We start from the raw sequence: 11,096 nt of genomic DNA, 5'->3' as shown, positions 1-11,096 counted from the left end.
TGAGCTGTGCATCAGGCAAATGATCTGCAGCCCTTACTCAGGACAGTGGGGAGAGGTATTGCAGGTATCTCTGCAGGTGTCTCTGGTGGTGACCTGCTGTAGGAGGTGAAGAATCACCCATGGGAAGCGCCGCTCGCTTTGCATGGATGAAGGAAAGGATTGAGGTGAATGCCTTTGATACACCACACGTAGCTTTACCATCCCAGTGGAGACATCTGCAAGGAATCAGTCTCATAAACCTCCTTTTCATGTTATAAATGAGCAAACTGTGCTCCAAGACAGAGCTTATCTGAGATAATTGAGACTTTTCTGATATTTATTTGGAGACATAACTCTAAATAGAAAAGAATTTATCTCCTGGACCTCCAGAGCAGGTGTCTTCACCTGAGCTGTTTGTCACAGATCATCAGTGGGGAGAAACGGGCAATTTCAGACCTAAATTTATCTCCTCCAAAAGTTACTATACAAGTCAGGCAAGCCACATTTTACAAGGATCAAATTTTCTCCCAGTGGTGCTCAAGAGAGTTTAAAGACTAAAAATAACCTAGGCAAAAAAATTCAGAGAAGATCTCCAGGTTTTATTGAAAAGACTCCCACCCAAAAAGACCTACACTGTCTAGAGGCAAAAGAGAAATATGCTGGACATGAGAAAATCACTTTTTGCAACTCCTGTGTCAAGTCCAAAGGCTCAGTGAGGTTAAAAGGAGGCTGATTTACTTGTGCTTTGTGTGACAGATGCAGCTGATTAGAGCAACCAGCACAACTTCTCTCCTGCTCACAAAAACCCTCTCTGTGCCACCTCTCTCCCTAGAGTACTTTGGCCATGGGTGTGAGGTTCGGCAATCAGGTGGGGCTGCTGGTACAGGCTCCGATGGCAAGTGGGGGGTTCACATCTAATCATTTGCTGGAGCAAGTTATGCACACATGGAAATGCACGTGGATCACACAATTGGTTCCCACCATTCAACCAGAGCAGTGGACATTCAGTTCACATTGGCTTTACCAAAATCTTCTGTCCTCTCTACCAAATAATTCTTATAGCCAAACTGGGGAGATACAGGCTGGAGAAGTGGAGTTTAAGGTGAGTGAAAATTCCACTAGATGTCCAGGCTCAGAGGACTCTCACCAGAGCTAAATACTGCATCTCCCACACAGGCACCTTGATCCACTAAATTTGCATCATGAGAATGCCTTGACTTTTACTAGAAACAAAGGGCAAAGGCTCAGACAAAAGAATACAGAAAGAAATGCCACTGTTTTGAGAGCTGATTAAAATCCTCCTGTTTACCGTCTCCTTGCCAGTAAAAACAAACAAACCAACAAAACTGGAAAAGCTCCCCAATTAACCACATGGGAATGATTTGCCTTCCAGTTCTTAATGAGTGGTGAAAAACATTCCACACTTCATTAGGGGCAGGGCCATGTAATGCCTTTAGGGGGATCACACATGTTTTAAAACCACTGCGGGCAACCCAGCCAGCATCTGAGTCTGATGCTACTGTACAAAAACTGTTCCTCTGGGAACTCTAGATGTGTGCGCCAAGGAGATCCATTTCTGTATAATACCTCCTCAAGAGAGCAGTGAATTCCTTTGCACAGATTCAATACCAATATAACACCCAAGGGAAGGATGAATAAAGAGGTAGGTAAAGGATGCTGTTGATTTCTTACGAGGCTTAAAGATTATTTGTATGACTTTATCAAATATTTCCCATCCTTGCTCAGTACCCCTCATTCATCACAGACATTTCTCTGGCAATCAAAACCAAATCTCCACCTGCAGCACAAAGCCTGCAGTCAGGCATTCACCCATGGGATGAGTTCTTTTCTACTCAAGCTTTTCCAACTTGGGCCCTCACACCCTTACTATACCCCAGAGCTCTGCAGTCAGTCTAGAAACACTTTGGACATTTTCCTTGGAGCCCACATCAAAGAGCAGCAAATGGGATTGCTCCAAAGGCAGGACAAGCTGAGCAGCCCTTCTGAAACATGTTGCATCTGCCCTCTGGCAAACAAGAAACCTCACAAGACATCAGGTCAGGAAGCTGAACTTCATGTGGTGTTTAGCAATGTGGTGAACGGGCTCCTCTCCTTGGACCCAGTTGCTGCCTGATATGGCAACAACTGGGCGGAACCTGTCCTCTCCTCTGCTGGTATCAGATCATAGTGTAAAAGTCAGAGCTCTGATAGGTGTGAGTGGTCTGGAAGGTGATTCTGTCCCGCCATGACTTGGTCCTTTTTCTGGGTGATGGTGCTCTGGCCCACAGTGTCTGGAAAAATGTGAGAAACAGTAGAAGTGCAAGGAAAGGCTACAGGAAGCAAACCTAGAGGTGTGGTGCAAGTTCTCATGGAAGAATTTTCCCCATTCCTTGCTCATCAGCAAGAACACAAGGGCTGGGGACAGCAAAATTGTGAGGGCAAGAGCTCTCAGCTCTCAGATCAGTGTGGTTCCACAGCGCAGTAATGACCTTTACCTCATGTAAGGTTGCCCTAGAGGACAACTGCCTGTGGCCCCACTCCCAGATTCCTGCTCTCTTGTTCCACAAAATTCCCAGGAAATGGTCTGTTGTGTCACCCTGGTTCTGGGATTTATGGAGCAGCTAAGAAAGTTACATCCTTCTCCCAATTTCCTGTTATCCAGGGTCCAAATATCCACAAATCAAAGCTAGAATGGAGGAAAGAGGGGTCTTTGGCAGTTTTGACACACAAAAAGAAATTACACACAGCTGTATGTACCAGTCAGAAAATACAGTAGGGACGCCTGTTAGTGTTAATGGGCACAGCTGCATCTTCGAAATACAGAACCCATGTTTAGAGGGCAGAAAATCCAAACAGCAGTAGAGAACTTCCTCAGAGACACAAGTGAGAAACCTTGGCCTGAGTGATTTAGAAGGTGAGGCAGAGATAAATGGAGGCAGAGAGGGAGCAAGGAAGGGAAGAAGGTGGAAAGAAAAGCAGTAGTTAAGTGTGCAGTGACTTAGGCCCCATGGCCATGTCCTGGGCAGTGCTTGCTGCTGCTCTTACAGCTCTGCCAGAAGGGCCCAGATATAACCAGACTGAGTCAGGCCACAGGGATTCCATTCTATTCAAGGATATCTGAGAGAGGAATCAGGTGCCAACCCTGGCAACAGAGCACTGGGGACCGGTGGGGACCTCTGAGGAACTGGCAAACTCCTGCCCCAGTAGAGAATCCCTGCATCCCTTCAACGTCAGGGCCAGTCTTGAATTAATTCCCTGATGCGTCTTTTCACCCTCACCAGAGCAAGGTGAGAGCACCTCTTCTAAAGGAGCAGTTCTGCAGGTGAGCAGTACCTGTCCTCACACATAGGAACCCTTGGCTCTCTGGCCAAGGATTGCACGGCTGGAAGGAGCTTGGCTTTGTGTGCCCTGTCAGCTTGCCTGGAAACTCCCCACAGGAGCGTGCCAGGCCAGTGACTCTGGCCTGCAAGGGAACCCTCCAGGACTTCCTATGCAGTTTATGGTAGCAATGACATGCTCCTGCAATAGAAATTCTTGGAATTCTCATCAGCCCTCAGAGTAAATATCCATGGGGGAATAAACATAAACACAGGAATCAAAAGTTAACAATGCAGGAATCTGAAACACTGACCATATCATTAGCTGGAATGTTTTGCAACTCATTTCAGGAAATTATTGCTTCCACAAGAGAAAATCTCAAGGCCTGGAGCAGTGCAGGACCAGACCAATTATTAACTCTCCCATCTCTTTGTTGCAGATTAGGATTTTTCTTTTTTTTGTTTTTCTTCTTTTTCTCTCAAGGAATTTTCTCCCATCTGTTGCCTAAGAGATAGTAACAACCAGTACTTACGAGACAAAAGAAGTGGCCAAGGTGGGGGGAAGGATGCGGTTGCGCTGTGGTAGCTGAGGGACTTTCTCTTGGAAAGGCAGAGATATCGCAAGATTTTGGCTGGGGGGGAAGGTCTGGTCTTGGCTCCTCTCTCTCACTCTTGGGATCAGAGGGGAATGGTCAAGTTGCTGCTGCCACGAGAAGAATTCGCTGCCACCATGGAGTCCAGCCCAGCACTGCTTCTTCTTTACTGTGGGTGAGCATCTGCTCCTAAGAGCACCCAGTGAACTGGGACCTTACTAACACCCGATCTGACTGGAAAGGACCCTCAACATCTACTCGGGTGCCTCAGGGGAAAAACCCGGGACCCTAACCCCCCCCCCTTCCCAGAGGGTGCATCTCCCTAGCTGCATGCAGCAGCTGCTACAGACGAGCCTGGCTGCCACTGCCCAGCCCCACTATTTTCTGCTGCTGCCTTGGGCTTTTTCGCTACACTCTAACCCAACACCCCATGTACGCCTGACCCCCCGGCTCCTGCTAAAGCTGCGGAGTTTTCTCTTACATTTCGTCCACCACCCCGGGGTGTGCCCCCCTCTGCCGTTCCAGCTGCCGCTCTGAGGTTCCTGCTACAGCCCATTTTGCCATCCGGAGGGGCACCGGGACTGACTGCCCACCATAAGTTTGTAAAGGAAGCCCCTCTTCCATCCCTTCTGCCGCCTGAGCCGCCATTGCCATGTGCAGTGAGGCGGCGAGCTCGCGCCACAGCGCCCCCTGCAGGCGCGGGGGAATCACCGCACCCGCCCTGCCCGGCCGGGAGCCACCAGCGCCCCTGCCGGCCGTGAGCGGAACTGCACCGAGGGGAAAGGGCCGGCGGCCGGGAGCGGCTGGCACCGGGTGTCTGCTTCTGTTTGTTGTTGCTGCCGTTGTGGTTTGTTTGTCTTGTTATATATTCTAGTAAAGAACTTTTATTCTTTTTCCCATATCTTTCCCTGAAATCCCCATCATTTCAAAGCTGTAATAATTTGGAGGGAAGGTGTCACATTTTCCATTCCAAGGCAGGTTCCCACCTTCCTGTGCAGACATCTGTCATTTAAACCAGGACACTCTTCACTCCCCTTTTCCTTATTCTGCAACAGGTCAGATGGGAGCCCTGTTCCCTTCCTCCAGGATGTGGACTTGCATGAATGGATCCTGTGGTCTGAGCCAGACAAGAATGTTCATGGGTGTGGCTGTTATTTGCAGAGTCCTTGGGGCCTAAAGGCAAGGATTATATTTGCTTTTCTACATAGCACCTAAATTACATAAATGGGCCTAATGTAAAAACCCTGTGTGCCATCCCACTGCTGAGCATGACTGTGTGCTCTGATAGAGGTGCTGGCCTGGTCTGATTTCTTTGGAATCCTTGCTACATCTCTCTTGCAGTTTAACCAGTTGCATTGCAGTGCAAGGTTTATCTTTAGTTGTTACAGTGGGCCCCACCTCATAAATTAATTCATCTTTTACAAGTGGATGGAGTTTAGGGTGAGGTGGACAGTTTGGCTTTACTGCATCAAACTCCTCTGACGATGAAAAAAGGGTGGGGAAATCAGATTGAATGGAGTCTGCCTCCCTCTCTGCCTCATTAGCAAGGCTGGAAAGCCCCTCCTTATCCTCCACCTCCCCATTGAGACAGGGAGTTTGCAAATTTAATTCTCTTTGTCTTTGGAAGAAATCATCCAACTGGTTCCTCAAGTTTTCACCCAATCTCTTTTTAGCATTCAATTCCTTTTCATCTTTCTCTCCAGCTAGGTGTTCAACTTCGAATTTGCAAAGTTTTAGTTAAGTCAAACAAAGACAACATTCCTTATTTCATTGCTTTGCAACGTACTTCTGTCACCAAAATGGCAGGGTGTTTTTCCTTTTCTATTACCATGTCCCTTGTTTTCTTGACTATACTGTGCCTCTGTAAATATTATGTTTAAGCCTTTTGTCAATTTCTCAAAATTTGCCATCCTGCCAACTATGCCAAATTGTCACAGGTGGAGAGGGACCTTCAGACCTTTTAATAGAGAAGTCCTGTTGAACTGTGAGGTGCACAGAGGACACCCTGGCTTTCTAAATTCCTCCTCAGAGAGGAGTCTGGGTGAAGTTGCATCCAATCTTAGCCCTAGACTGTAAATGGTTTAATTAACTTTGTCCCACAGGAATAATGATGGAAAATTAAATATCTATCTATCTATCTGTAAAATGAACTATTTTTTATGACAAATTATTAGACAATCTTAATATGAATTATTTACTACACAGTATAAAATCTAAAACTACTAGTACTGTATAGAATATGATAAGATTGTGCACTGTATCAAAGCAATTATATTAATGCAATTATATTAAAGCTAGCAAAAATAAACTATTAAAACAGATATTGATCAACTCAGCATACCAATGGTCATGGGCAGATCTCTTTCACTTGACATAAGGGAGTATTCTTGAAGGGACATTTCCATTCCAAGGCAGGAAAGTTCATACACACATCCAAGCAGGAAAGTATTAGAAGCTAATGCATGAAATAGGACTGGACTTCTATATTATAGAGTGACTGACTGTCAATCATGTCTAGGGTTGCAACAATGCAAGGATGTTGATTAGGGTTTCGTGAGCCAGACACAGGATGCCCTCTCTCATTCCACTACCGATAGCCTGGAAAATAGGGCATTCTCCAAGTTGCTTGACTGCATTACAGGGCAGAGCATCCTGTTACAGTGTCTCACCCTTTCCTCCCTCCAGGAAAGCCCATGGCTCTGATCTGTGGCTGCCACATCCCCCCCCAGAGCAACACCTTTCTCTCTGGCAGCTGGGGACACCGTGGGGAGAGAGAAGGACCACACAGAGGCACAGGCTAGGATGCAGCAAAACTTTAATGAGTTGGAAGAGGGAAAGGAGGTCCTCTGAGTGGGCAGTGTGGTGCAGGGAGCACCAGGGGGAGGTAGGAGACTCCGTCCCTTGGCCAGGGTGCAGTTCACACCTTGGATGGAGCTTAGCCAGTGATCACAGCCCAGGGAAGGACATGAGAGCAGAGACAAGAATGAACAGGGGGGAAACAGGCAAGTTAGACAAGGGCCATGGTTTCAGAGAGCCCAGGCACCCCTCCTCCAGTGCAGGTGGAGCCATGGATGCTCAGTGCCTCTGAAAGCAAGGCTCAGGATCTCCATGCTCAGTCCATTTCCATCTTCTGGGTTCCAGGGGGTCCTTCTGTGGGGCTGCCACCAGCAGCTTTAGCAGATCCTGTTGCAGTAGCGGTTGGTGATGCAGGAGGGGTCAAAGCCACCAGAGTTGATGGGCACTCCATTGCAGCTGAGAGCACTGCCAACGGCAGCCGAGGTGGAGGATCCCACCACGGTGTTCTGTGGGAAGGAGCTGAGGATGGGCCCGGGCAGGGTCACCACCACGGGCGAGGGTTCAATGACGACGGTGGAGCTCTGGCACTGCCTGACACAGCACTCATTGCAGCTGTTGGCCAGCGGGCAGGGGCCGCAGGGCTGGTAGCAAGGGTTACAGGGCTGGAAGCAGGACATGGCTCGGGGTCACAGGTGCACCTGGAAGAGAAGAAAGGGACAAAATGGGGATGGTTGAGGAGCTGCCTCTCCACCCACCACAAGGGAGCCAAGACACAGGCTGGCGTGGGAGCTGGAGCCAGTGCAGGGAGGACCACACAACTCTTTGCCTGACCCCCACCACTGAGCAAGGACAGACAGGCCCATGAAAGCACTTTCTTAGTCAGGAGAACAAGAGTCCCCTCAGCCCAGACACAGCCCCTCTCCACAACAAACCTTCTCCCCCCATCCCCTCCCAAACAGGCAGCCCCAAGCCCAGCGCAGGACAGAGCTTCCAACTCACTTGCTTCCAAAGGAGAAGAAGGGCAGTGAAGTGGATGAGAGAGTGAAAAGCTGCCATGCCTTTTATACTGGTCCTGCACTGCCCCAGGTCCAGAGGAAGCCTCTCTGGAAACAATAATTTTCTGAGAAGCTCATTTCAAATGCAAAACACCCCAGCTAATGATACAGGCTGTGTTTTGGTTTCCTATATGGCCACATCTTCATTGCCTTCTTTGGCCACACACGTTTCTCCCTGAAGGCTCCTTTTTAGAGCTGGGCAGGGAAGCCCCCATGGACTTCTGGGACAGGAGCTCATTGGTGCCAGCAGAAGATGAGTCTCGAGTGCCAGAGGCATTGCCCGCAGTCTGGGGATATTGGCTTGGGGCACTCCCGTGGGCTTGTTTGCAGCCCCGTGGGCAGGAAGGGCCCTGCTGCTCCAAGCCCTGGAATGTCTGCCCGGATGCCAAAGGGCTACTGAACGTGATGATGTGCCACGTCCCCTTTCTCCCACCCTCCAAACTCTCTGACTGACACCGGCCTTGGCAGGTTGGTCGTCAGCGCTGCTGCTCTTGTCTCTCTTCCTCTTGATGCTGCTCTTAGGAGCACTTGTTGGGCCTCCCCCACTCCATGGACTCTCTCTGGTGCTGGGAAGGGAAGGGAAGGGAAGGGAAGGAAAGGGAAGGGAAGGGAAGGGAAGGGAAGGGAAGGGAAGGGAAGGGAAGGGAAGGGAAGGGAAGGGAAGGGAAGGGAAGGGAAGGGAAGGGAAGGGAAGGGAAGGGAAAAGTAAATCAAGGCACAGCAAGGCAGGGCAAGGGAAGAGAAGGTATAGAGAGCTGTCAATGAATATTGTTCCTTAGGTGTTGTCCATCTGCAGGGATGTCTAGGGTACCTCAGGGACCATCTACATGCAACAACTATATTGGAAATTACTCTGATGAAACAAGTAATTTCCAGGCAGTATAGATTATTTTCTTTATCACAGAGTATGTGGCTTCCATGGTGAAGGAAGGACTGGTCTGGAGGTGCAAGGTGGTGCAACTCAGTTCAGGCTTTCATCGGCCTTGGTTCTCAGTGGTGGGATTCTGTGGGCATCTCCTTCTGCCATCAGCAGAACCACATGGTAACGAAAGTCCACCCCACTCTAAAGGACTGCCCGCAAGGCAGGGGAGCTTCTCAGCTGCTGTTGAAGGACAGGACTCTCTGATCAAAACCACTGGCACTTGCCCCAGTTTCTCCATGGCAGCCTTTGCACTTTGTGGTAATGGCAATGGGTAGTTCTGATAAGCAAAGGAATGGAGAAGGATCATGGTGTAACCCCAGCTGGCATCTTGGCACACACATCCTGTCACACCATGGTGGGACAGGGGAGAGGATCAGAAGAGTAAAAGTGAGAAAACCCATGGGTTGAGATAAAGATAAAATAAAGCTGTACATGCAAGCAGAGCAAAACCAGGCATTCATTCACCACTCCCCATGTTCAAACAGGTGTTCAGCCATTCCCAGGACAGCAGGGATCCATCATGCATAATGGTTAACTGGGAAGACAAATGCCATCACTCCAAGCATTCCTGCCATGCTGCTTCTTCCCGCAGCTTAATATGTTTAGCATGATGTCCCATGATATGGAATATCCTTTTAGGCAGTTGTGGCCAGCTGTCCCAGCTGTGTCCACTCCCCACTTCTTGTGCACCCAACAGTCTTGTGCTCCACTAACTGGTGGGGCAATCTGAGAAGCAGAAGAGGCCTTGATGTTATGCAAGCACCGCTGAGCAATAACAAATTATCTCTGTTTGATCAACACTTTGTTGTGTTTTCAGAACAAATCAGGACTGTAGTCTGAGACCAGGTTCTGTGCCTTATATAACTCTGTCCCAGCCTAAACCAGCACAAGAACTCCTGAAGAGGATGGTCTATTCTATTAGAGGATCAAGGCAAAATCCATGGCTGATCTATTCTGCAGTAGGGACAGCTGTTCCCTATAGGACATCATTTATGATTTCTCTGTCATTCCCAGTGTGCTGCCTTGCTCTTCTGCACACAAAACACAACCTGTGTCATGAGTGGTGGCTTCAGCCCACTGGCTTTCACTTAGGTATGAAAGACAGAGTTGCCACGTATGCAGAAAGTATTGGGGAGAGGGAAGTAGGGCTGGATGCCCCACGAAGGGCTTGATGGAGAGGACAAAGCCAAGACTGGGATTGGTGTTCCCGTGCAGGGAAAAAGCTGCTCTGCTGGGCTTAACTGTGCTCTGACAGAGGTGCTTCCCTGTCTCTGTCTGTGCATTGGATCGCCACAGGAGTTCATCAGGGAGCCTTTTCCCTTGATGGACAGGCTGTGAGGTTTGTGTCCCCAGCCCAGAGGTTTGTATCTCTCCATGGTGGTGGTGGTGGTGGCTGTATGACAGGTTGGTCCACACACACCCATGTTCCTCCTCAGTGTTGACTCTCCTCAGTGAACGTCTAGCCATGAGACATCTCCAGCTACAGCCTCTCTGCCCCTCAGCCAAAAAAGTGAGAGCGGCTATTCCTTGACCTGTCCTTTGTGCCCTCCTGCTATAAGCTGTTGTTTCTGTAGCATTTCAGCTCTCCCCGTGCTCACGGAGGCTTCTTTTCAGGTGTTGTAGGGATCTTGTCTATCCCTAGTCAGGCTACCAGCATTTCCTCCAGTACAGGTAGGAGAGACGCATTTTCTCAGGGCAGATGAAGTTTGTGTCCTGAGAGCTCACTCTCTGCATGTAGGAACAGTACTTAGGAGAATTTGTGTTATCTGCAAAATGGATAGGTAAAGTCTCGCTCCTCCTATCAAACTTATGCAACCATATGCAACCTTCAACCCATATGCATCCTTCACCCTTCAGCAAGGATAATTCCCTGGTCATGCCAGAGTGTCAGGACTTGACTCTTCCCCCTCCAATGTTGGCAGTCCCACCAACCAAGTGCCCTGCTCCTCCCCAGCCTGACACACTTGTGTCAGCAGCCTCTGCCACTCCTACCAGTTCTGCTGGGAAAAGCTGGTCCGTGTCATTCTCTCTGATCAGTGAGTTGCCCTTGGAGTTAGCAGGAAGCTGGAAGTGAATTTTGCCAGCTCCTGTGTTTTCTTGTCTCTGCCAGATCAAATCTGCCTCCAAATCTCAGCCCAAAGGGTTGAACAAAACACTCTGAGGCTGCCAGGGATCCCACAGCTCTGCCCCAGGGAGCCTTTTTACTCACATTGCCTCATGGGTAAAGCACTTGCTCAGCCAAAGTAAAGGAATCAAACTACCACTTCTGCTGGGCCCCGGACTCCCAAGCTCCAGAAGATTTTCCAGTGCTTGGAGACTCCAACTGGTGCAGCCAGGCCACAGCCTGACCTTCCAAACCTTTTTGGTCTAAGGCCCCCTGAACATCCTCACAGGCGCTCAGACCCACCCATAAACAGGTGCCTCTCTTAAAACT

General features: G+C 49.2%; 1 protein-coding gene across 1 annotated transcript; it reads right to left on the bottom strand.

The window, feature by feature from the left end:
• Positions 1-6,687: 6,687 nt before the first annotated feature.
• Positions 6,688-7,789, bottom strand: LOC116438998 (feather keratin Cos1-1/Cos1-3/Cos2-1-like). The gene is made up of 2 exons (XM_032098045.1): positions 7,685-7,789; positions 6,688-7,383 (listed from the first exon to the last, which is right to left on the bottom strand). Exon 2 carries the CDS (start codon positions 7,360-7,362, stop codon positions 7,063-7,065), a length of 300 nt encoding a protein of 99 aa, XP_031953936.1. The 5' UTR covers positions 7,363-7,383; positions 7,685-7,789; the 3' UTR covers positions 6,688-7,062.
• Between the last annotated feature and the right edge of the window lie 3,307 nt (positions 7,790-11,096).

Source organism: Corvus moneduloides, unplaced genomic scaffold (assembly GCF_009650955.1).
Source record: "Corvus moneduloides isolate bCorMon1 unplaced genomic scaffold, bCorMon1.pri scaffold_63_arrow_ctg1, whole genome shotgun sequence".
Classification (NCBI taxonomy): Eukaryota; Metazoa; Chordata; class Aves; order Passeriformes; family Corvidae; genus Corvus; species Corvus moneduloides.
Note: the sequence above shows the minus strand (reverse complement) of the source record. Positions and strands in the feature narration are given on the sequence as shown.